This window comes from Rhamphochromis longiceps, linkage group LG1 (genome assembly GCF_057381845.1).
Source record: "Rhamphochromis longiceps isolate RC_006_pf linkage group LG1, R_longiceps_female_GT1.1, whole genome shotgun sequence".
Lineage (NCBI taxonomy): Eukaryota > Metazoa > Chordata > Actinopteri > Cichliformes > Cichlidae > Rhamphochromis > Rhamphochromis longiceps.
In genome coordinates this window covers 17,364,916-17,392,665 of record NC_140557.1, presented here as the reverse complement: position 1 = coordinate 17,392,665, position 27,750 = coordinate 17,364,916, and the positions used below count along the sequence as shown (strand labels likewise).

At 42.6% G+C, this 27,750-nt stretch overlaps 1 protein-coding gene across 1 annotated transcript; it reads right to left on the bottom strand.

Annotated features, from left to right (window-relative positions):
- On the bottom strand, window positions 1–27,667 carry syt9a (synaptotagmin IXa). The gene is made up of 7 exons (XM_085411048.1): window positions 27,014–27,667; window positions 18,617–19,112; window positions 17,407–17,962; window positions 12,414–12,534; window positions 12,145–12,316; window positions 11,764–11,893; window positions 1–584 (listed from the first exon to the last, which is right to left on the bottom strand). Exons 1-7 carry the CDS (start codon window positions 27,159–27,161, stop codon window positions 516–518), a joined length of 1,692 nt encoding a protein of 563 aa, XP_085267174.1. The 5' UTR covers window positions 27,162–27,667; the 3' UTR covers window positions 1–515.
- Between the last annotated feature and the right edge of the window lie 83 nt (window positions 27,668–27,750).

The following is a 27,750-nucleotide window of genomic DNA, read 5'->3' as shown; positions in this document are numbered from 1 at the left end:
AATGAACTGTCACTGCACATCAACTGACAGAACAATACATCCTATTCAAAAAATAGAAACAAAAACCAACAAACAAGTAGAAGATATCCCATCAAAACATGACCTCATGCACCAATTCACAACCAAAAAAAAGAGAACAGTATGGCAGTTCAACTGGTTGTAAGTACATTGTGCAATTACAGAGACTCATCTCATTAAAACAAGTAACAAGACTATTAAAAAAAGAGCAATGAGTTTATAAACTCAGGAACAGCTCAGACCTAAAATATCTGCCTGTGCTGGTTCTTTTTCTTATGGAACATCATAGAAAAAAAACATCCATCTTTGCAGTCATTCAACATGCAACTGATCCAAAAGAGCAGAGCTCAAGACAGTTTGTGTCTTTCTTTTCCATAGGTATTAATGCATGTGTTTATTTTTTTATGCTAGGACCATATATGAGCAAAATTCTGTATCACATCTGCCCAAAGGTACATATAGCACAGCCTTCGGCTTATTTGAATTGTTGCTCATGGCTACGGAGAAGGAGGTGTCTTCAGAGAATTACAGGATCCTCCCTGGCTACTACCTGTGGTCCCCTGGTACTGCAAGAGAATAAAGCAGAAAGATTGCAATGATAGTTAGTGTAAAAGAAACAAACAAACAAAAAAAACCTCCATCTCTATTAGTCATATAAACAGATGTACGATGATATCAAATAAATCTAGAGCCAATCCTACCTTTTTATCTTGGAACAAATGTACTCACCACCTACAGAGCGATGAATTGGGCAGTGAAACAAACACTGTATGTCTGCCATTTCATTTTTTTGATTTTTGGGAGGTCAGTTTATTTATGCATTCACTAAATTTTATTAGCATAGACGTTTTTTCTATGGCACCTTTTTCTTGCCAAGTTCAAGTGAAAGGATAAAAGCTTTTATAGATAAAGTGGTTCATTTGGCATAGAAACACATGAACAGACCTGCATTTGAAACCTCACAGCATAAAAGTACAGTACTGTTTTGTGAGTAGCATGAGAATAAACTGACTCAAAATTGGGCAGGATAACTATGGTTTCTTTAGCATTCAGTGAATTTGGCAAAGATACTCATTAGGTTGACCATCATTGTAAATGAACAAACTGAAGACCGATCATTAACTAAGAGCAATAAATGTTACATCGAAAGCAAAAAATAGAATTTTTGCCAGACACCATATTTCAGAAATCTGCTTATTGGCACTTGGGGAGTTTCATCCCTTGGGAAAACCAATCTTACTCCCCTTGCTGTTACCAACTAAGGGAATGCTGCAAATCAGACATTTAAATGCTGTTTATTAACTTTTTATAACCCTTTGATCTCAGCTACAATGTCTATCTCCTGTGGAGAGGGCACAGAGTATCATTTGCATGGAGGTTGGCCAAAGATTCTCAGTTCAGGTATGTATTTGTAACCTGTAAAACACAGTTTTGTCAAAGCAGTATTACTATCTGAGAAAATATTGTCAGATAACCTCAACAACTACATCATATTCAGTTTATGAAAGGTAAACAGGTCTTACCACTGGGCTATTCAAGAAATAATGTGTATCCATAGAGAGAAGGTTCAGTGTGCAGAAAGTGATGGGTACATGAATACTTACCTTTGCTGCAGAAGAGGCAAAAGTGAAACGAAGAAGGAAAAATATAAAGCCTGGAGATATTTTTGTCAAAATTGAACCTACTTCCCCACAATGGCTCCTGCACATTTTCAAGAGGCTTGGAGACTTTCCAAGTAAAGGACTTGTATGTTGAGTGCATCCACAGATGATGACTAATGTCACTGAAAAGCCTGTGACTAAACTTAGGCTGCTATTGGAACTTGAAAATTCATAGGTCATCCCAATAATTCTGTAGATGTAGAGGAATACCTAAAATGTATAGTAAATTCTAGTCACTATTACACTGTGTAAATACACTTAACTTCCATGGGTTAAAATGGTCACGTCTGTTAATTATTAATTATTATTATTAAATAAACACTTTTACAGAAGGCGCTACATTGCTATGGAAACTTTGGCAGCCAATTTGATCTCTGGTGGAACAGGTTATATTTTAGCCATCACACACAGATATGCAATTTCACATAAAATAGCATCACCATCTGTGGACTTTTTGGAGAGAGCCACTTTCTTTTTCACTGAAAATGATTAAATCAGATATATAATGTTTTTGAGCTTTCTAGGCTTCTTGTCAATTCTGGCAATAAAGTGATTTCCATGAAATGGCAGACATCCTCTCTTTTTTTTGCTTTGTTATAGCTTACAACCATATTCCCTTTACCACTGACCAAAAATCTTTTCACAGCCGCATTCTAACAACACACTTCAGTATCAGTGAATAGTAATGAGCTCAGTGTGCCTTAATAACTGGACAGTGATAAGCTTCCTACCCACTTGCACTTTCTTTTTCTTTCATCTGTCAACTCTAACCTCAATTAATGATAAATGTTTTTTTATCATTATGTTTATGTTATAAATATTTTATACTGCTTAAACTTCAGGAAGATGGCCCAACCGACCTGAATACCTCAAGCACCACAAACCCAAGAAAGAGGAGGAAGCATCAATGAAGGACAGGCCCCTGAATGGTATGTACCACTGGCACATAGATGAAGTGGCTGACATCCAGAAATCCTACCAATGGCCAGACAAAGCTGCACTGAAAGACAGCACAGAGGCAGTAATCATGGCAGCACAGGAACAGTCTTTAAGCACAAGATCCATAGAGGCTGGGGTCTACCACACCAGGCAAGACCCCAGGTGCAGGCTGTGTAAAGATGCCCCTCAAACAATCCAGCACATAACAGCAGGGTGCAAGATGGAGAAGTATCAAGGGCTCAGAGAAGAGGGTGAAGGTAACAGTGGTCCCAGTGGTAATCGGAACACTAGGTGCAGTGAGTCCCAAGTAGGATCTCTGTCCAGAAGAGGGCAGTCCTAGGAACAGCTAAGATACTGCGCAGGACCCTCAAGCTCCCGGGCCTCTGGTACAGGACCCGAGCGTGAAGCATAGACCCCCCTCAGGGGAGAGAGGGGAATTTTATCTATCTATCTATCCATCTATCCATACATACATACATACATACATACATACATACATACATACATACATACATACATTAGGGGTGAAACAATACATGTATCGATATTGAACCGTTCGATGCAGTGCTTTCGTGTATCGAACAATACAAAATTTTTTATCTATTTTATCAACTTTTCTTCTGACAATGCTGTCTGTGTTGAGCGCTCAGTGGACTTCTCCGCCTAGGCTGCACTGTCGAGCACAGATCCACTGAGTGCAGCGCAAGCTAGCAAGGCAGAAGCTAAGCTCATTGCAACATGGCAACTGCCTCAACGCTACCTGAAATTGAACCTCCCCCACCCTCATTCAGATCTGGCGTTTGGAACTATCTTGGTCTTCATGTGAATGTTACCGCGCCAGATCCGCGGCCCCGAACCGTAGTAAGGAAACCTCTGGCAGTTACTTGACTCGCAGCCGGCAACAGCTTACTATACAGGTCAACTCCGCTAGCAAGAAGATCGAGGGAGGCGTAGGAAACTGCTTTACCGAACCTTTATTTCTCCTCCAAGGCACGAACACCGCGTACAGTGGGCTGAAACAGTTTACTCACAGCGGGCATCGCCGATACAACTTTGGCTGCCGAGGGAGTTATTATATTCCTTTTATTTACTTTCTCTTCGTCTCTTCTGTAGTTAACCGTTACTTTTCTTTTCCTTCTCCGCTCACCCTCACACACCCGACAGGCAGTTCCGCTACACACACCCGCATACATTTCCCATCAGGCTTCACCCTTAAAGGACCATGCCTGTAACACTACCCCCACTCTGGATGATAATTAAACCCTTAACATCATTCCAGCACATGAACCCCCCATTAACAAGGAAACATACAGCATTCGTGCCCCCAGTCCAAAAATGGCGATCCTTAGGATGGAACAATCTTGAAGTAGACAACTGTCCATATTTTAAGCACAAGAAAACATAGGATGTACAGGGTTCACTTTGAGGAGGGTGCAAGTCAATGTCCATATCCCGCCCTTCACATAGACAGTATTCATAAAGAAAGACATTAAGGCACTACAGCTGAACGTTTACCCCTATATCCAGCTTTACCTCATTAGTATAAACAGTTCAAACAATAACTTGCAGCCCGTCGACAGCCATGTTGCCAGGAAACAGCAAGACAAACAGCAAGACAAACAAGCCCAACAGTACACGTAAGAATAGCCCCCTGTAACAACTCAATTTACAACAGTCATATCACTTAACATATGTAACATGAACAATTTTTTTTTTTTTAACTACTGAGCAGGGCAGCGATCCGCCTACACCCCGACTCAGTTAGGACATACTAGCCTAGTGACTGACCCAGTCACCAAACATGTCCGGCGCCCGCCGCACACGCTGTGGTCTGGAACGGGGTGTGGACCTGAAGGAAGGGTGCTGTTCTGGTCCTTCAGCCCCATCCACGTAAGGCTGAACAGGGCTGGCTGGCAACCCACTACCATCTCCTTGAGCGGGTGGCGGAGAGCCAGCTCTCAGGGAAGCACCAGTATCTGGTTGATCTGCCCCAGCTGGGGTCTCCCACAAGTCGAAGGGGCCGAAATCAATGTCAGAATCGCTTTCGTCGAGCGCTGGAGGAGGCACCTCGGTGGGTGCTGCCTGGTCGGAGTCTTGGAAGACCCAGCTGTTGTCCAGCGGCGTTCTTGAGTGATAAGGCTTGAGTCTGTCATGATGAACCACTTTAGCCTTTGCTCGGGGCCCCTTTTTAATGCAGTAGACTAAATCATCCAACAGGCCCACTACGAAGTAGGGGCCCTCATAGGAAGGCAGAAACTTGCGAACCTTGTGCCGCACTCTCTTGGTCCCTTTGATCAGATGCCACACTGCAGCGCCGACTGGATACTGAACTTGGCAGATATTCTTATCGTACTGTTTCTTAGCGCGCTCAACAGATTTCCCGAGAGCCTCCCGTGCCAGTTGGTGGGAAAGCTCCAGCCTTTCCCTGAGTTGCACCACATACTGTGGTATAGTGCAGTTGGGGGTGTCGTCGGCCGGCAGACCCGCGACCAGGTCAATAGGCTCGGTTATCTCTCGGCCCAGAAGCATCATGTTTGGGGTCAATCCTGTGGAACTGTGCTTAGTTGCCCGATAAGCCATGACAGCATAGGGGATCATTATATCCCAGTCCCAGTGGCAGCGCTCCGCGGTGGTGGCTAAGGCCTTCTGCAGGGTAGCATTAAAACGCTCTACCTGGCCATCGGACTGTGGATGAAAGGGCGTGGTGCGTGTCTTTTTGATTCCGAACAGTTCACACATCCCCTGGAACACAGCCGACTCAAAGTTGGTGCCCTGGTCGCTATGCAGAGACTGTGGGGCTCCATATCTACATACCCACTCCGCAACAACCTTTCCTGCCACCGTGGGCGCTTGTGCATCGGGGACTGGATAAGCCTCCACCCACTTGCTGAAGTAGTCTTGTACCACCAATATGAATCGGTTATGCCTTTCTGTTTCATTCAACGGTCCCATCAGATCGACTGCAATCCTCTCCATGGGGGCGCCAACACGTACCGTGCCCATCGCTGCCTGGGGGGTTTTTGGGGGCCGCGCCCTTTCAGCACAACTGGTGCAAGTGCGGCACCACAGGGTCACATCATCTTTCATGTTGTACCAGTAGTACCTATTCTTCAAGCGTGCCAGGGTCCTTTCTGCCCCAAAGTGGCCACCCACTGGGCCATCGTGCATCTGCTGCATTACGGAGTGACGATAGGCGTGAGGCAGAAGGATTTGGGGGAAAAACACATTACTTTCTGTACAGTGGAATTTCCTCACCAGCACTCCATCTTTTAGGTACAGTCTCTTCCACTGCGCCCAGTAGGCTTTGGTTGTGGGGTTGCATGCCGCTACATCGGCCCAGACGGGCCGACCTTCCCCTTTTTCCTTCCATTCCCAAACTGGGCCTATATCCACATCGTTCTTCTGGCTAGCCAAGAGCTGTTCTGGGGTCCAGCCACTGAACAAGCTAGTGTGATGGGACTCATCCACCCGGTGGATATTTGGGCAGGTGTCATGGCTACTACTGGAACAACAGTCCACTGCTGCTACGGGTGCACACTCTGGTTCTGCTACCCGGCTTTTCCCATCGGTACCATCAGGCCCCACTACCCCCACTGGGGGCTGCCCTGGGGGGGTCATGCTGGTACCACAGTCCTCTAAGTTACACTGCACACCTTTATGCTCGAACCGGTCGCTGTTGATGGTGGGCTCTGGGAGTGTGCACGGGCATGAAGCGCGGCAGGGTCTCCTGGAAAGTGCATCCGCATTCTGGTGGTTTTTCCCAGGTCGGTGCAGCACCTGGAAGTTATACTCTGCCAGCTTCTCCAACCAGCGGGCCAGCTGGCCCTCGGGCTCCCTCAGCCTGGTCAGCCAGCGGAGGCTGCTATGGTCAGTCCGGACAGTGAACGGCCTACCCAGCAGGTACTGTCTGAAGTGGGAAGTCAACGCCACAACCGCCAGAAGCTCTCGCCTGGTCGTACAATAGTTTTGTTCGGTAGCCGACAGCCGCCTGCTCCCATAGGCCAAGACCCGCTCTTCGCCCCCTTGCACTTGGGAGAGAATCGCTCCAATCCCACAATTGCTGGCATCAGTGTCGAGGAAGAAGTCACCCTGGTCCAGTGGGTAACCCAGGACAGGGGCTGCCGTAAGCCGTCTTTTTAATTCCTGGAATGCTCCCTGGCAGTCGGCAGTCCAGTTAAAACGGGCATACTTCTTAGTGAGTTCGTGGAGGGGTTTAGCCACTGTGGCAAAGTCCTCCACGAACCGGCGGTAGTATGAGGCTAAGCCAACAAACTGACGCACTTCTGTGACGGTCCGCGGTGCAGGCCAGTCCGTCACCTGCTGGACTTTCTGGGGGTCCGTGGAAATACCTCCAGCAGAGATGATATGGCCCAGATAGGCCACCTGCTCCCGAAACAGGCAGCATTTAGATGGCTTCAGTTTTAGGTTGGCTCCACGCAATCTGATGAACACTTGCTCGAGCCGCTCCAGCATCTGGGTGCTATCCTGGCCCAGGACAATGATGTCATCTAGGTACACTAGGCATGTCTCCCACTGCAGCCCAGCCAGGACTCTGTCCATAAGCCTTTGGAATGTGGCCGGTGCGTTGCACAGTCCAAACGGCATCACATTCCACTCGAACAATCCCTTACGGGTACAAAATGCAGCTGCTTTTCGGGCTCTGGGGGTCATCTCTACCTGCCAGTACCCTGAAGTCAGGTCTAGTGTACTGAAGTACTTGGCAGTAGAAAGCGTGTCAAGGGTGTCCTGGATGCGTGGCAGGGGATAAGCGTCTTTAAGGGTTCGCTCATTTAGTGGTCTATAGTCCACGCATAGTCTGGGACTCTGGTCCTTCTTCTTCACCATCACAATTGGAGCAGCCCAGCCGCTATTGCTAGGTTGAGCTAGCCCAGCCTCCAAGCTCTGCTGTACTTGCTGGTCGGCCGCTATTTGTTTGTCCCCTGCCATCCTGCGCGGCGGGTGCTTAACTGGTGGCCCTGGCGTGGTCAGGATGTCATGCTGGACAACACCAGTGCGACCAAGGTCATTCGGGCCAGTGGAGAAGACATCACTGTAGGACCTCAGCAGGCCTGCCAGATCGTAGCGGGCAACGTGAGTCAAACCGGGGCTGCTCTCGGCGTAAAGGGCCTGCAAATGGCTTGGTACAGAAGCAGGGGGAGTACCATTAAGTTCGAGGGCTGCCAGGACCCTTGGTGGGCGACCCCCCGACCCCTCCAGGACCTGCACGGGCTGAAGAACCCCTGCCACGGCACCACGCTTTAAGGTGACAGCTGCGGCCCCAGGGTTAAAGACTCTGATTGGGATGCTAGAGGGTTTACTAGGTTGCACAACTGCGTGAGCTACCAGTACTTGGTGCTTCTCCACAAAGCCCTTTGTAGGGCTTAGCATCATGTCTCTATGGGCGGCACAGTGGGAGCTGGAAAACCCGGGGACCACATACTCGCAGCCTGGTTCCAAAACCGTAGTGCGTGCCACCCTAACAACAAGCACCTGGGGTCGAGGGCCCACGCCAGAACATGGTATCTTTTCATTAAACAGGGTTATCTCTTGGCGGCCGTAGTCTAAGCAAGCGCACGATTGTTGCAGGAAAGGGTGCCCCAGAATAACTTCAGTGCCTTCAGCCATGGCGGCCAAAAGAAAGTCTACATTTTCAACACCACTCCCCACCTGTACAGGCAGGATGACCTCGCCCAGAACGGCCAATCCCTCTGGACCAATGCCTTGTAGAGTCTGAGCAATGGATGCCTGCACCTGAGGTCTTGACTCTGCGGGGATGGTGTTAAAATAGTGGAGGGGCAGCACATTCCGCCGTGCACCAGAATCCAGCAAGGCCCGTATTTCCCGTCCCTGTATTGCTATCTGGACACACATCACATCTTGGCCTCCGTTGTGGAACACTGTGCCTGGGTCAGGGGCTGGGCCTCTAGCAGCTTTTACAGGCTTTTGGGCAGGTGAGCGAGGAGAGGGGCAGTTCCTCTGTAGATGTCCTATGCTGGAGCAGTTATGGCAAACAGCCTCCTTCCTGCTTGACCTGTTAGATGTGCTCCAGCTTTGGCGCCCACGCTGGATAGGTCTTTGGGCCCTCTCCGGTGGTTCATAACTTAGCATATGAACACTCTCCCGTAATGCAGCTGTTCGGGTCCCCTGTGCTGTAGAGACTCGTGGCCCTGGCTGCATAAGCTGTGTGACTGCCCTGGCGGCCCTTTTCGTTGTCTCGAACCTGTGGGCGATTTCATAGGCTCTTGCCAGGGTGCGTGGTTGTTCTTCCAACAATTTCTGGACCATTTCAGCATCTGCCAAAGCATTAGTGAAGATCTCTACAGCAATGCAGTCCTGCTCCAGCTCGGAGCGGTTGGCATATACAATGGAAACCTTCTCGTATATATCATCTCTGAGGGTGTGCAGGGCCTCACCTGGTTTCCGGATTCTCTGCCGTAGCTCAATGCCAATGGCTGCTGCATGCTCTGAACACGGCCCATAGGCAGCCTCCACCTCCTCCACAATCCTCTGGTAACTCCAGCGAGCAGATTTGGGGTTTTTGTGGATTATGGCTCCAGCTGCGCCCCTCAGGCTGAATCTCAGTTGGACAGCCATGGTGTTCTCCGTCCAGCAGTTGGCCTTTGCACAGGTCTCGAACTGATAGAGAAAGTCTTTCCATGACCCTGACCCATCGAAATGGTCTGGTTGTAATGTGGGAATTTTCTCCTTGCCCCTCGTCTGTCCATCAGCACTACAATCTGCAAAACCCCCGTCTTGCACTACACCAGGAAAACAGCCGCGTGGCCCTGGCATGGCTTGTTTTGAACTGTGACCCTGGTCATGCTTGCAAAGCCCACACCCCCCATCTGGTGCTGGTACTGCCATGCGAGTTGTTGGGGGAAAATAGCCCTGAGCTGGCATTTCATAGCTGTACTGCGCAGGTTGGGGTATACCCGGCATAATGTGTAGCTTCACTGGCTCAGTAAACAGCGTTTTTCTAGGGACACTGCAGGTACAGTTCATGGCGGTGAATGGCTGGCTGCATGGCCGAGATGTAACAATCCGAGGTGGGTGATCATGCGAGCCATGCTGTCCCACTGTGAGCGGTGTAGATGCAGTGTTACCAGGGCCTCCGCAGTCTGAGCACTGCAACTGCTTAAACTCACTGCACACTGCATTCTGCTTCGCTATTGGTGTTAAGAAAGGGTTGGTGTGAGCTGAAGGTGGCGGGGTGAGATGCCATGCAGCCTCAAACTCCGTCGTATAGACTGCTGCTATGCTCGCCGCTGGCGTTAACTCTATGTCCGTGATGAAGGGGTTGCTGCTGTGGATTCTATTGTTTACATAAGTGGCACGGTCCACATTAGCTGTGCCACTCTCTGGGGTTTCTGGCAAAAATGGGTTGCTGCTCTTACTGAAGTACATTCCCATGCCATCCCCTTCAGCATCTCTCGGAGCCGCCATTTTCTCTGTCGTCCGAGGGAAAAGAGAAAAAGAAAGTTCGCTCCCTCTCTCTCGGCGCTTTGCGGAGTTTTATCCCGGACGAGCCCCCAGTGTTACCGCACCAGATCCGCGGCCCCGAACCGTAGTAAGGAAACCTCTGGCAGTTACTTGACTCGCAGCCGGCAACAGCTTACTATACAGGTCAACTCCGCTAGCAAGAAGATCGAGGGAGGCGTAGGAAACTGCTTTACCGAACCTTTATTTCTCCTCCAAGGCACGAACACCGCGTACAGTGGGCTGAAACAGTTTACTCACAGCGGGCATCGCCGATACAACTTTGGCTGCCGAGGGAGTTATTATATTCCTTTTATTTACTTTCTCTTCGTCTCTTCTGTAGTTAACCGTTACTTTTCTTTTCCTTCTCCGCTCACCCTCACACACCCGACAGGCAGTTCCGCTACACACACCCGCATACATTTCCCATCAGGCTTCACCCTTAAAGGACCATGCCTGTAACATGAAGTATGACCCTGATGGTAAGCGCGTCATGGACAAAAGTAAAACAGTATGTCAGATGTGCCACACAATGTTCAATTGGTGGGAACTAGTGTGTTAGCGCAGTTAGCTCGTTAACGTGTTGACGCCACCCAGCCCCATGTACGGGCAACCCGTTCTCACTCCCAAAGCGTAACATTTTACGCTAGGTGACAAATCGTCACCATATTACGTTTTCGGCTACCCACCACGTTCCTAAATGACAACCTCGGAAAAAGAGGAAATATGAGAACCGTCTGGACTGAACCTACACATGTTCGCTCTTTTTCTTCAAATCGCTTAGAAACACGCTATTTAACATCATTAAAGTCCTGGTTAAGGTCAGGAATAAGGTTATGGTCAGGGCTAGGGATAAGGTTAGGTTTAGGGCTGGAATACAGGGCTGGAACGTCTACTACCGCGGGAGCGTCATTGCACTGGATTCCAGCCATAACCCGCCGCGTACCATAAGAACGCCGAAGGTCTCCTTTCGCGTTCCTCAGGAACGCCGCGGGACGTGACAAAACGTCGACATGTTACGCCTCGGGAGTGAGAACGCTCTGGTACGGGGCAATCCGCGGTAACTTGTTAACGGAGATTTGCCGCGTTATGGCGTTAATGTCATTTTAACGAGATTAAGGCTGACAGCACTAGTGGGAACACAATGAATATGACTGCATGTTTACGCCGACATTATCCTAGTGCAAAGACAAGTGGAAGCAGACAAAAACAACAAGCACACATGCTACAAACTTTACCCGAGTCATTTAGACAGCCGTTAGCACATGATTCTCTTTATGGGCACCTGATATGTTTAATATGCTGCTGAGAATACAGCCCAGAAGAAGCGTATAGTATAGCTTTTATTTTGGAAAGAGACATTTCTCTGTAAAAAACTCTCTTTTCCAAAGATGAGTGATTCCTCGATCAGATAGATTTATTTATTTTTATTATTTTGTTGTTTCAGCAACATTAAATTTAAAAACTGTACTTTTGAGTTAAAATATATATTTATAATTTTAATAAATGACAAATTAAAAAGGCATGAACATTTTTTTTCTCAAAAAAATATCGAACCGTGACACCAAAGTATCAAACCAAACTGAACCGTAAATTTTGTGTATCGTTGCACCCCTAATATGTGTGTGTGTGTGTGTGTGTGTGTGTGTGTCAACACATGCCATCTCACCTCAACGAGAGGATGCCAGTGGGCGACAGGTTTTCGGGGATATGTAAGCATTTCACTCCAGTGATCTCGACCGAGGCTGTCAGCATCATTGCCGACTCGACACACACCAATGACCTCATTATGGCCTACTCTGTAGACCCAGGAGGATAAGGGAGAAAGAAAAAATATTATAAGTCCTCCCATGCTTTCCAAAAATAATAATGTCTTACATATTGTGTGTGAAAACCACCCAAGACAATATGTTACAGAGACAAAGAGTTTGAGGAAATATTTGCAAATGTTCTTGGAATATATTTTATCCACTTTTGCCATGCAGCAAGTATAAATTAAACATTGACCCATGCAAAAGATGTAGAAACTACTCTATAGAAACTCTCGAACCGGTCATAATCCATCACAGCAATCAAAAGGCTGATCTGCTCTATGTTTTCTGGAGGGACATCAAACACAATGGCCTCATTATAGACTGGATTCAGAGTGTTCCTCTTTGTTGATGTCTTCCTCTTCTTCAATCTGCGACCGTCACACATCAGTGAAACTTTCACATATGGATCTATAAAAAAATGACACAAACAAGAAAAATTAACTTGATTTACATTTGGGATACCAGTGGGGTGCTGCAGTTACAGTCAGTATCAGATTTTAATTACCAGATGCACCAGTGATATCCATGGCCTTGAGGTTGCGAGCCTTTATCATGGTAATGGTCAGTCTGCCCGCAGTAGGCAAGTAACAAAGTGAAAACATCAGATCCCCAAGGTCCACATTATCCTAAAAGACACAAAAATATTTACTTTAAAATGAGTTTGATTGTGTATTATTCTGGTCATTTATTTACAGTGTACAACTTTTCTACAAATACTATTTTCTGTCATATTGCTCCAATTAAAGCCTCCCATATTTCACCCGGCACAGAGGCTTCAGTTCAGCTGCTGCTCACTTATCGCTAGTGCTTAAAATAACTCCACAAAAGAAGTGTGAACCAGGAAAGCACACAAATATGTGTGGTAAAGACACCTACAGTAGAATCTCTTGCTGATCTGCTGCTATGTTGGTGAGATTGTGCTGGTATTTCAAAGCACGTGTCATCAACTCATCATCATCATCTGATCATTTACAAAGGTAAGCTCAGTAAATTCAACTGAAGTGCAAAAACAACAACACTGAAAACTTAGGATCAACTGACTTTGCTGCTCCAGTAATTGTGATAATGACATCATATTACTCAACTGCACTGAGAAATCTAAGACTGAGATTTGCCCCATATTGTTATGAAACTCTCATACTAAAAGTAACAAAGACCAAGTAGGAATGTTTTTTGCAGCAGCAGGTCAATGAAAAAAACAACTCAAAACAACTCTTATGTATGCTAAGATGCCTTTTAAATTAAGATATTCAAAATAACTAATTTGGTATCCAAAGTATAATATATGTTAAGTGCTAGTTTTACAAGTATCTGTGAAAAGGGAGATGCAGAAATCTATCAAGAGGGACATCCATACAATTGGCAACAATTTCTATAGCATGTCTTAGGAATGTCACACACACTTGGACACTATTGAGTTATTATTATTATTATTTTTGGTTAAGCTAGAGAAACTGATTTGGCATTTTGTGAGTGTGTATTTCTGTGTTGTTTTTTGTTTTTTTTCTGAGAGAGAGAGATCACCCATGAATTGCACTTGTATATTTTGCTGCAATCATGATCAATTACTCATCAAGGCTTTTAAATGTGAAGGATGAATTAACTCAAAAAACCCTCCAGAAAATGCATCCCACATCCCAGAACTATCTGTTTTACATGCTTCATGGTCTAATAATTGTGATACAGGTGGGAAACAGATTAGCACTGTGTTTTACGTGCTCCGCAAAACTTCTTAGGCATCAAATAGCATGTAACATCTGCAGGTTGAATGTCATGCTCAGCGTTTCTGATAATCAGGCTGGTATGCCACAAGTATATTCTGTATTTAAAAGCTCAAACCATCAAATGTATTATACAGCTTTTGTTCATACTGAGACTGTCATTCTTAAATCCAGTAAAAATAACACATGTTCTTCATTAATCTACAATCTGCTTCTATTGCAGAGCTAAACAAGCTAAAATCTGGCAATGACACATCAATATGGCCTGTCCCACTGGAAATCAAGACTTAATGATAATTCTTTATTTTCTATCAAATAAACTCTGTGCACTGGTTACAGAATATCATGTCTATGTACTGGTGTCCAAAGATAATTAGCTCATTTATGAGGATATATGTGTGGGGCATCTGTGTCAATCTCTGAGAACAAGCATTTGTACAAGTGTAAGAGTCTGTGTGTACTCTGTGGGGTTTTTTTTCCTTTTTTTCTGTTTGTGTGCATTAGCTGAGTGCTGTGAAACTGACAAAAACTGAACAGTGTGAAAATGTGAGAATTCCAGATTCTGTTAATCACTGGTTCCCATCAACCAGACGTCACACACCATTCTGTTCCAACCAGGCAACATTGATTAGCAATCAGTTAAACAGGGCAAAGGTGCACTGATCCAGTAAACATCCATATGTTGATGGATCAAAACAATCCCAATACTTTTTGTGAGCATTTTCCCCCGAAGGCTCTATCTGGCATGCTCGTGTATCGTCATGCTGTTTTCTCGGCATCTCCTCCCCCCTCTTCATTTCTCACTTTTATGTTTTCCAGTATCTTCTGCCTCAAAAGCTGTTATTTTACTGTCTGTGAATATCTCAGCCATTCTGAGCACTCTATAGAACCCATTAGCACTACATTCAGAATGCGTATAATATGCATTCACATCTAATTACTTTTTCTGAGTAAGCTACTTCTTTTTTGTTTTACTTTAAACAATTTGTTTGCGTACTAAAAGTTGGACACAGCTGATGACTTCGTCACAGCTGGGTTAAAACAGGTGTGTCCGTGTCTGTTTATGCATTTGTGCGTGTGATGAAGAAAGACCGAGACATGTTGAGGGAAAAAAAGGCAGGCAGAGATAGATAAAGAGAGAGAGACAGAGTAAAGACAGAAAGAAGAGACAGATTCTGTCAGTATTTTTAGAGGCCATGAGTAGGAAGCCGTTAATGGTCTTTGGCACACTGTATGTGAGACTTTATGCACTAAAACCTTAGCTGCTATCAGTAGCCTGCAAATTAGACAGGCGTGGACTATGCCACAAATTTGAGCTCTGCGTTGTCATAATTTAAACTGACACAGCAATAAAAAGCACAAAATAACACCACATATCTAAATTTCGATGAGGTGAAACAGACGAGATCAAAAGGCAAAAGAAAACTGATTACTGTGCCTTTACCATAGACAATAAAATGCATGGATAAATGTGGCAGCTTTGATGAGAAGAATATAAAAGCATGCTAGCCATACAGAAAAGTGAACATTATAAAATACATTTAATCACTTTTTTGAAATAATACCAGAGATTATAAGTATATATGCAGTAATACTCACTTAATTACATATTGCTGTTGTGAATAAACAATAAATATGTGTGATAATGCAATCTTAAGTTGCATGTAATGAAGTTCTAACAAAGAATGAGCATTAAAAACAAACAAATAAAAACAACCACAACAAGTGCGTGGTGTTAGATTTAATATTTAATTGATTCTCTCCCATCTGTATTACTGTTCTTAATCTGAATGAAAGTATAATTGTGAAATGAAAATCTAAATTCAGTGATGGAGCTGCTTATACTAGAGATGAAAGCATAACAATTTGTTTTCCATTACTAATGGCCAGTGCATCAGGCACACAAACTCTGCTAACTAATGTGCTCTCCTTATTAAAAATGATATGGCTGCAGTGCAGACATTTGCAAAAGACGTAGCGATGTAGCAGACAAGCCTGGACGCCAACAGAGGCAGATGATGATTCGCTTATTAGATAAACAAGAGACAGACATATGCACAACATAGATATACAGCTGCTCAGTCAAATACTCCCATGTTTTTTTTTTTTGTCTGCTGTTGAACTGGCTGCATGTTTTGCTCAAAAGTCAATTCTTAAGATGAGAAGAATTGACTGAGATGAGATGAGTCTGTAAAACAGTTCATTCTTAAAGGTCGGCAGTGGTCAAAATATTGTTTTAACGAAAAGCGCAGTACATTCGGTTATAGCAACACTGTGCTTTCTGAAAGATTTCAGAAAGCTGCAGCACTGCTAAAGTAAGCCCAGTTGCAAAGACACTCCACATCTTATTAAAATCTTTTTGCTGAGAAGGTTAACTATGTTCCACAGTAAACATTTATTACAGTTTCCAGACTGACTCACCACGGCTGTTCGTGTTGGACTGTCTTATTGCTTATTAAGCAATGTTGCAATGTTTTAACTAAGATTTATGCCCTTACACAAGTAAAATCATAACTAACATAGTGACTGGGAATTGATCTCATCTAAATTCAACCAATAGTTTTCCTTTACACAGCTGTGCTTTATTGATCTTGTTTTATTGAGTTCTGTTGCCTAAACTGTTTCCTGCAATCAACTGCAAACAGAATATAGGGATCAGTTGCATGTTACAGCTGTTCAAGCTCAATAAATGAAATGCCTGTAAATAAAACAGGCCAACATATAAATACCAGTGCTGTATTGTGGTGTCTGAGATCTTTCACCTCTAAAGGAGATGAGCAGGAACAGTGAAAAACATTATAAAGATCTTAAATAGCTAATAATGTAAGAAAGAAAGGAAGAAAAATGGTGCGTATGTCTTGTTCCCAAACCAGTTTTCTCAGTTTTTTTTTTAAATATTTTTTTCTCCTGTTCTCCGTTTCTTTCTCTCTCACACACATTTGGTCTTATAAGGACGTACATACACTGACAGACACTCTCTGTGCAACTGTATGCTCACTTTATAGGTCTAACAGAAACTGGTCCTAACAAAATGAGATTTACTAGCACGCAGTCAGTAAGGTAACATGGTAAGAGGCCTGTAATCCTGTTGACCTTAAAAAGTCTCAAAGGATTTAATTTACTCATGGTAAACAGGTCGTTCCAGCAGAGCAAACTGAATTTAGATAGGTGGGAGCAGATGCAGTAAAAGTAATTGCTAATAAAATGCCTCAGTCCTTCACTTGTGTCATCTATTTGTAATATGTGCAGCATCAAGGATTGTTAAAGAAAAAGGAAGGTATAGTATTAAACACTATTCTAAATGCATATTTTTTAAATTAGTATTCCTTCCAAAAACCATATTTAATGAAAAATCTATTGCTAATCATTCTCCGGGCATGTAAAGGCAATTTTAAAAAGCATATAATATCAACACAGATGCCATAGATGTCTTGTGTAGTAAAATTTTGCGCTCGGGGTCACTACATCTGTTATTAAACAGATGCTTTTTTAAAGTCTTTTCATCTCGACAGCAGAGAGAGACAGCAAAGTAAAAGAAAACATCAGTTTTCAAACACAGGCCTGATCACCTTAACTAATTTTTGTCCTGTTTTTTCAGACCTGACAAGTGATAAAAGGAAAAAAATTCAGTACTTTGTACTGCCAGTGGGAGACAGAGGGACAAATTTCGAACTCTCCACACAGCTGTCACACACAGCCTTTGTGGGGGAAAAGTTAAATATAACCTGGCAGCTCTAAGTAAATATGACATAGTTTTGAGTGAACGTTCAAACTCACCGAGGAGACATACTGGATGTCTCGACAGAGTTTTGTCTCCCTGGGGAAATCTGCCAGATCCAGGAAGTTGTCCACCACCACTTGACCAATAATGTCATGCCGTGAAAAGCGGTCGAAGTCATAGACACTGAAGTGTAGCTTTCGTGTAGGAAGCTCAGAGTATGCCACAGGAAACAGGAAGACCTCATCAAACACAGGGTTGAGTGTCTTGCGGTGCACCTTTGTCTGGTGCTTGGTCTTTCGATCGGGCAACAGGTAGATCTTAACATAAGGGTCAGAGGTACCGGAGAAGTCCTTGGCCGGGAGGTCCTCTGCTTTGTGGATCTTAACTATTAACTGTTCTAGATCACAGTCATATTTGAGGATAAAATGGAGGCGCCCACAACCTCCGTCTCTTCGACTTCCTTCGTCCCCCTCAAGGGAGCGCTGTTTGTAGAGCTCGGGTTTGAGGCGGCCCAGGCCCAGGCCCATTCCGGTGAGGGAGTCCTGCCTTTGGAACTGGGCCACGTTGAAGTCTGGGTTAGAGAGGTTCATGTGTCTACGAATGGACCCTTGACTGTGCACAGAGGAAATCAACAGAAAACAAAATCATACAACATTAACACAATGAAAAGAAGGAATGTTAAAACATCAGCTGCATATTTTTTGAAGCAACCTGCATAATGAATTGTTCTGCATATCATAATTTATATCTAGTGCCAATGCTGCTTTTCACTTCAAGAACATAGTGTACACATAGTGTGCTGTATTATACATTTTATAGTCTAGCAGACAGAAATTGTTGTTTTGGTTTCATTATTGCCTTATAATGTGTCTGTTTTTTATACTCACATCTGCACATGACATTTAGTCATGTTTCAGACACCTACACTTAACAAAATCCACATTTCAACCAAGCCTCTGAACTACCTAACCCTAATCATAAATAAGGTGTAAGTTGTTTTCCTTTACCAAAATCCTTAAATGTATTATAGTTGATGCACAAATAGAAAGTAAAAATGTGAAACATGTTGGCAGGAGTCATAACTAAAGTCAAGTCCAAGTCATTTTGTCTTTCATCTCTCTTGTTCTATTGGGAAAAGTAGCAGAAACAATTAGTAGTTTGAATGTTAGCGTTTTTAACAGAGATCATAATTGTTAGGGGATTTTTAGAAAATAAGGCCAGCATATCTTATGGGAGCACATAAATCAACAAATACCTCATACTGACCCTATTTCAGACATTGAGCATCCAGAAGGTGGGGGTTCAGTGGTCTGTCTCTGCATTCGGGGGTTAGTGTGAACTCCATTTTCCCTGCTTTTACTCTGGGCATCCAGTGGTATATCTGGAGATGTGTGGCTGATCTTCATAGCTGCCTCTGGTGTGGCCATGACCACAGGTGGTGGTGATACAGGAGTCACCGGAGCCTCCACTGAAACAACAGATGCCACGGGAGTAGGCTCTCTGGCCATGGAACAATGTGATGATTCACGGCGGTTGTGCATCGGGGGGTCCACAGCTGTGTAAACTGGCTGCCTGGGTGCAGACTGTGATGGCAGAGGGCTCATAGTCGGGTTGAGGTGCCCATGGGCTTCCTTGGTGGTGGGGGAAAGCCCACGCTCCCTCCATGGTATCCAGCAGAGCTTCCATGAAACAAAGAGGGAGACCCCAAAGAGGGCCAAGCCACAGGCAGTCACTACCAATGACAGCAGACTCACAGATATGTCTGGAAAGAGAGAACAAGATCTGACAGTGAATAAGTCTTCTCTTTGCTTTGTTGCACTCTGATTTTTGATATCACCATCATATATAACCATTTCATGATTAAGTTACTCAGTAAATGTTTTAAAAATACTGCATGATGGACATGTCAGGTACACAGCTATAGGTCCTGTTGGATTTATTTTTTTCTTTTCTAACAGATTCTCATAAAGAATGCTCAATAAAATCAAAATTATGTACAGTAGTAGTAGCAGTATTTAACTATCCAATGGAGGCTCATATCTGCACTCTAAGGGTAGTGTGCCCCCCATGTTTCGATTTCATTTCCTTTGCTGATAATTATGGTGAAAAAATGAAACTTTAAAAATGATTTTTCCACAAAAGAGGTGCAAATACAACAAAACCAAATATAGAAATGCAGCATTACAACCACAGATGACCACAGTTCTTGGTTTGTTGTTGTTTTCAGAAAATAAGTTAAAATATTTTTGTTTTAACATGACAATTCAGAAATTCTTTTCAAGCATGCACATGGCATTTGACTTTTGCTTTGTGGTTTTTCTTGTGTGTATTTGCAAAGCAGCTATTGTCATACAGATGAAGATTACTTTTTTGAACTTGCTTGGATTTGTCTGTTTGCAGATGTTTATTTGAGTCTGGTGAGCTCTCCTGGCTTCCATAGGAATAACCAATGAAGAACTTTGAAAAGAAATGGTAAATGGCCTGCATTTGTATAGCGCTTTACTCAGTCCCCAAGGACCCCAAAGCGCTTTACACTACATTCAGTCATTCACCCATTTACAATGGCAAGCTACATTGTAGCCACAGCTGCCCTGGGGCGCACTGACAGAGGCGAGGCTGCCGGGCCCTCTGACCACCACCAGTTGGCAAACATGGGGTTAGTATCTTGCCCAAGGATATTTGGCCTGGGATCAAACCACCGACCTTCTGATTAGTGGCTGACCTGCTCTGCCACCTGAGCTACAGCCACAAGAAAGTAGAACTAACTCTCTTCCATGAGTATAATTTATAATGTGAAACTGTCAGTGAGGTACATTAATTGCAAGAATTTAAAATGTTCCCAGTAGTTTGATAAAGTGCTAAACCCAAGGCGCTTCATGCTGCCTGTGTGGTTAATGCATATTATCATGTAAATAAATGAGAGGGTATAAAAAACAGCTTGCAAGAAAAACATTTACAGGCTGTTATATATGGTCTGTGGTTAAAAAAAACAATTTGACAAATGGGGAGGGAAGGCGTGAAAGTCGCAATTTATACAAAACAGAAAAAAAAACATTCTGAAAACAGATGAGTTTATAAGAGAAATACTATCGAATCCCAAAATTCAAGGACAAGATCACTCATGAAGCTGCTCTACACTGGTACATGTAGGAGTTTAAAGGGCTCCTAACAGCTACTCTAGCTCTCCTGTTAAATCTGTGGATCCACAAAACACGTATAAACAAACTGAAGATGTCACTCTAAAGATAACAGCTTTGCAAAATTAAAGTTACTACTCGGTTGCTGTTCACACATGTGCATCATAAACTGTGTGATTATATATAAGCAGTACTTGTGGGCAACACCAGGAGTAATGGCCGTGGGAGTATAAAAAGTTTTACCAGCATATCAATCCAGGTCTTCATCTATCAAGTTCATAGTTTCAAAGCATGACACTGAATAATTCTTCAGTGCATTGCATTTGTTTACACCAGCCCAGGGTGTGCAAGTCACCATGGAAAGGGAGATGAGGTGTGAAGCAACAGAGTCATCAAGGGCATCTGAATCATCTCTGCTCTCAAGAAGCAAAAGCACTAAAAAAAAAAATAGAAACTGCTGCAATGACTCTGAAATAATTACATGAACTTTGCAACTTTATTGCAAGTAAAAGGAATTTTCATCCAAACAGTGATAATATACTAAGTTACATTACTATTACCTGTCTTTTCTTAAATGATCTTTACTTTTCTGTTTTCACTGTTCTACTTTCCCTCTTTCCAGAAGCTGCAAATGTCCCCGAGCCTCTTTCTGGCTGTTACAGTAAAGGGAGGTTCTTTCTCTCCACCTTCACCAAGTGCTTGCTTGTTTCCTTCTCTCTAATATTGTTAAGGTCTTCTACCCCATACAATATAAAGCACCATAAGACAACTGTTGTTATAAGCAAATAAAATTAACTGAAGTCTTGTTTTGGATCATAAGGACCCCATGGAGTATTAACCATTTGCCTCAAATTGAGGTAAGGGTATGTATGTATTCACATATATTAGATGTATTAACCCCAGAAATTTGTTAATTCTACTGATATTTAAAAACATGTAATAATGTTGTGCCTTTTTAAAAAGTGCTGTTAATGTCAATCAAGACCATGGAAGATATGAAAAAAGGTTACATTTAACCATGTTTTACAGCTGGAGTCTCTGAGATACCAAACTGAAGAAATGTGGCTCTGTAGGGAACTTTAAATGTCACAAGTTCAAACACAGCATGTGTAATTTTCATAAAAATTAATTGAGGCTTTAATTAAAGTTTAAAGTTGTTAAAACAGGCTTGAGATGGTTTGCATCCTAATTGGTGTTACAGATATGCACACAATTTTGCTTTGAAAATCCCATGTCATGTTTTTGAGTTACTGTTTGATATCTGAATTTGAACAGTGTGTTTTTATGCACCGTTATTTGATGATGTAATGTCACTGAAGCAGACCAGAACAATCTTATAAACTCCTTATGTCGGCTAATGTCTTAGTAGTAGATATTAAGTTGGGATGGGTCTGTCATGAAGGAAGCGGTGACGAGGATCCAGATGCTGGACTGGCTGAGAATTAGACACAAATTTTAAAAAAAGACAAACAAAAAAACCCAAATTAAAACAACCAATGAAAACTATCAAAGTAAAACAGGAAACAATCCAGAACACCTACTCAACACGGACACAAGAAAACAGTGAGGAAACAAAAATGATAATCAGCTCCAGACAGAAACTAAAAAGGCAATAATATCTCATAACTGAAATAAATCACAAGTATATTAAACCCAAAGTAGGAACCAAAAACACAAACATTTAAAAACAGCAGCAGTGAAAGCAGAAAAGAAACCAGCATTATTTAATATTTAACAAGAATCCAAACCTTCAAAACTAACCAATCCCAGGGGCAATGACAAGGTCAAAATAAAATAAGGATGGAGTACGCATCTGGGATTGTATAGATTTTAAAGCTGTTATGCATGTGTAATTATGGAAATATCAAAGGCTTACACTTTCTATATGCTGAATTCCCTCATTCCCTAAGCTCTTATCCATCCTTGAGCTTCTGTGAGGCAAAAAATGATTAAGTGGTAATTACTTTAATTGTTCATCATCAAGATAACAGAAGAAATAAATGCTGTTCATAACGTGGCCAAATGCACTGAATAAGTACTGAAAAAATACTACACATACTGACATGGTGCTTTACCACTGCATTGTTAACAACCGTCTCCAGTGCATCATTAATGGTCATCAGTCTTTTTTTCCCTTTTACTCTTATATTTTGTATTATCAGGGCTACCGAGACTCATCATTCAGTTATTTCTTCATCTCTTGTATGTGACGATTTTGACCAGCTATGCACCCCTGTCACCATAGTTTCAAAAATCACATTAAATAAGAATTCGAAAATCTTGATCACAATCATTCAGGTTATGCATGTCTTACAAGACATATAGTTTTGAAGTCCCTTTTTTCCCTATTAGTTGCAGAAAACCTGCTATTAATGCTGCATCTCGTACTATTATCGACTAATTTAAGTGTCTGCTTTCACAACCATCTCATGGCCTGTGATTATAAGAATTACATAAGAATTGGCAAAGCATTATATCATATGTTAAAAATGGAAGTGGCCACTTATATAAGTATATCATGTCCTTATACACATGACCTTATAAAATATGTGCTGTATGTTTGATTTAACCAATAGAGATAATGGGTAATTAGATGCAGTTTTCGTATTTTTATTCCATATGGTTTTCTACACTGCCACGCTTCACTGAGCTCCCAGCACCGCAGTCACCTGTCTTGCACCCCTTTCCAAATGCCATCCTCTCATTGGCCAGGACTAAGGATTCTTCTGGTTTCCCTTAACTAAAGATGACTCTGGTTTCCAGCAACCATCCTGTCTAGCACCTTAGCCGACAGCCAGAACCATCTGAACTCTTCTGCAACGTCAGTCTCCATTGCTCAGTCCATCTGCCTGACCTCTTCTGTTCTGGCCCACCAGCAGAGGTCTCTTGTTTCTACCCTTTAAGTCCCCAGGGTGTCCACCTGAGCTTTCCTGCTCTGCCACTGTCTGCTGCTTCCTCTAAGCTTTGATACCAGCTAAACTGACTCCCAAATCCCTCTTCTAACCAGTTCCCCATCATCTCTCTTTAACACATGATTTCTATTAATTTAATGTAACGGTCTTTCATCTTTGAGGTAATTTTGCTTATTGAAAAGCCCAAGCTCTTGCACAGTGTTTTGAATAGAACCAGTCTGCTGTATCCACCTGACTGTATCTATTTTTGGCTATGCGAGGGCAGCGATACAGATTATTCCCAGTTTATGTGCTGACTATGCAACAGGCTATTATTTGCCCATAGTATTATAGCAGACATATCCTTTGTCCCTTCATGTATGCGAAGACAAATCTGGCTTGTGAAGACTGGAATAAAATTTTCAAAAGAAAAAAACTCAAAAGTGTAATATTGGTGTAATCTGTATTAAGTACATTAGTCATAACAATGAGTGAAGTTTTTAGAAAAAGCAATGATTGTTTTCCTGATTAACCTATTACTGTTAAGCAGAGCATGTTATTTTATTAGCCTATAAAAGCTCCAGGAAATCAAGTGATTGGTATGTTGATACATTTAACAAAAGGGTAATAATCATGATGTGTATCACATCAAGGAGACTTTCTCCTCATGAATACCCGAACAGATAATCTGCTTAGACACAAGCAACAAATGTACAACTAATGCACAATTAAATGAAACAGAGAGTGGATTAATGAGATACAGGATTATCATTATAATTTATTTATCATTAATGGCTCTACAATAAGTTTAAATTTCATTGCAAAACAAGGCATTTGATTAGATGTAACATTTGCTGTTACACAGTTGGACTGAATGCATTATTTTATTTTGGATGAAAGTAGCTTATATTAGAAATGTTAAAGCTGTACACTAATCCGAATTGTAGCTGACAGATATCATGTTACGTTTAGTTGAAGCAAACTATTTCCTGAACTCATCACATTCAATCCTCTCATTTTGTTTCTTTTTAGTTGCACGCTATAGCAACAGAACACCGTACCTGTCAAGATCCACTTTGTTTCTTCTTTTGTTTTTAATGAGTGAGATTAATAATCATGAACTTTAGAATTTTTGCATATAAACTTCTGCTCCCACTTACAGAGCTGGGCACAGATTTAGAGCTGATTTCAGTCTGTCTTGAGTGTTTGGTCTGACTGATACTACAAAGAAGAGCTGCTTTTAAAAATATGAGAGGACTCGTGATGAGCTGAATCACACCTGACACATCTAATGTAAAGATCACACTTGTAATTAAGAGTCTGAGGCTGACTTTTTGTCATGGTAAGAGTATTAGATAAAAGTTAATGAGACTACACATCAATTGCATGACTGTTTTAGTCCAAACAGCCAAAAGTGTACTTATTTGGCAATAAAGGTTTTTGCACTTTTCACTATATGCTGTTGGTAAGGTAACCCATCCTCCAAATCCCACAGTCCTGCAATTAGGACTGGCTCTGTGTGTGGGAGCTGTCATAAGACCTTGCACAGGAACACAGACCAACTGTCCTTTCTGCACTGTGAAATTCTGTGAATACCAGAGTATGTGTGATTTGAGAGAATAATGTGGAGAAATTGAGGGACTTGCCATCTGAGGATGCTGAGCCCACAGTCGGTTTGGCAGGCCGCCCAAATGCTGCCTGGTGGAGAAGAAGCTATAGACATCTGGAGGGATTTAAAGACTACATTGGAACAAAGAGGGTGGACCAATTTTAGTGCACAGGACCTTCAAAGGTGCAAAAGTGTAGGAGGCAAGCAAGTGCTGAAAAGGCAATATATGTAATGTCTACTTCTGGGATGTTATTTTCCCTAAGAATACCTCTCTGTAAGTAAAAACTATTGGAAATGTAATATGTTACACATGTACAGTAGGTGGTTCCAACTTGTTGTCCCCAATGTTGTAAAGGATGATGCATTCGATTGCATTTGCATTTCTGCAAATATGTTTTTGTTTTTTTGTTTTTTTTACTTGCTTATTGACAGATGAAAAGACTAAATCCACTCGTATACATATCTGTTAAATATAAAGCTTCCCTCATAAACTCTGAAACCTGACTCTGTTCCAAGGTAACTTAATCCTCCTACCGTATCTCTAAAGCTGATTAATTGCCACAGTCTGTTAAATAATCATGCTAGTTTTAAAGTGTAAAAATTAGAAGCTGTGATATGTGCTCTGAACAGTGGAAGACACATTTTTCTGTTCCTGCTAAAGCTAAACTAATTGGCATTTGGCTTCAGCAAGACAGGCATTGATTGATTGACCACAGTCATTGGGATTGATATTAAACTTCTCAACATACTCTCTGTAAGAGTGTCAAGAAAGGTATCTTTCCAAGTGGGTGACTAATCCATTAAAAGACATGTTACACATCTTTATTTTTCTTTCATGTTCCAGTTTTTATTTCATTGATCCTTGATATTTTATGATCTTTTGAGAAAATAGTTGTAAATATGTTTACGTAATTGATTTAAATCAAATCTGAAGTCAAAATGATGTTTTATGTTTAGCATATTTGTAAAAAAAAAACAAAAAGATATATATATATATATGACCGGTACACCCACAGCTTCAACTCTAGCTGAAAGAGTAGCTGTCCTCTGCCTTGTACTTATTTCCTTTGTTATTCTCTTATGGCTTTCTTCCATCACGCTGAGTGATATATGCCAGCTGGAACAGAAATTAAACCCGTAAGCCCTCTTGATAGCTAGCCCCACGGGCTACCCACATAATTTCACTTTTGAAAGTGTCAGTGTAAAAGACAAGAGAAGATCGGCCTATATGATGAATGAGGAAGCAAGAAGAGAGCTGGGACTTTGGGGGATAGTTGAAGTAAAGTGGAAAGGAACAGAAGGGAGAGCTTGGGGGTTGGAGGAGACTGACAATTCACAAAGTCCTGTCACGTGATGAATAATCATTGATGCAAACTATGGAAGCAGAATGAATGCAGTGGAAATGTGCAGGAATTACGCTTTCTCGCGCCTCCAAATAACGCTTTCTCGCTCGCTCCTTCTCTCCTCCGCACACATGCACACTGACACTAATTTATGCATGCCATTTAGGCGAATGTGTTTACCCTAAGTGTTGATAATTATGAAGCGAGAGTGGCTAATTCTAAATCTAATTATAAAAAGCAAATGCTTTTAGGTAAGAATTAAAAAAAAAAGAGGCAAAGTTTCAAAGTAGTATGACTCAATGTTTGTGACATGTCAGTAAATACACGATGCAGGGCAACTCATCCAGTGAAACATATCTGATGAGTGTTCACAGACTAGCCTACACGATGTCACGCCAACCTCGTGTGATAGAAATGGGAAAAAAATGGAAGAAAAAATGGACTTCCTCGAAAAATGCATAGTTTAACCGGATCGGTGAGCTAACTAATGTGAAAAAATAATGTACAAGTCTAATTTTTCTTTGATATTATAGACTAATCTTCGTCGTGAAGTAGTCGAGCCAAGCTTGGACCACCTATAGTGTGCTTTATGCGTGCGATGTTCAGTGAAAGAAGTCATATGCGACTTCACTTACATTGAATTTAGTGCAACCATTGAATCAAGCTTGCAAATGATGCCTCACCTGAATCCGTGTAGCGTGGTCTGGCGAGATCTCGGAAATAGTAGATAAAATCCCGACAGTTTTCATTCTGCACTTCCCCCTTGGAACAAAGATCTGACAAGAGTTCGAGCGCCTTTTGACAAATCTCGTCATCTCTGTCTCCAGGCATTTCCCACCAGCATCCTTATAAAGGGAAGGTTTCTTAGGCACCACCACACCACTCCTCCCGCCTGACAGTCACCTATTCCACGCTACTCAGCACACAGCTTCAAGAGTCAGCCACTCTCGGCACGCCTTCCCACACGATGGAATCGACAAAGACACCGTGTATTAGGAAGAACGAGAAAAACACTAGTCCAAGTGCAGAAAGCAGAAAAATCCTATCAGACATGTGACGTAAAAAGAGTTTTTGTACAGCATTTAGTCAAACGGTCCACTCTGGTCCTCACTCTGCTCGTTGAAAGCCACCGGTTGAATCCGCGCACCGCCTCTGCGGCGCCGTGCGCTGTCCAACGTGCTGAAAATGTGTGCACGGAGTGTCTTTGCACAAGGCGGTCCTGTTGGCCGTAATCCGTTATCTTTAAGGTTTCGAACAGTATCGATCGCCGGGAAAGTTGAGCAGCACTTCACTACAGTGAGAAATAGCTGGATTCGCCAGCACTAATACCGATAGCATGCCTCTATTCTTTGCTCCGATGAGGCTGGTGTGGTTTTACGTGCCCGCACATGGCCAATCAGAGAATGACATGGTTTTTTTT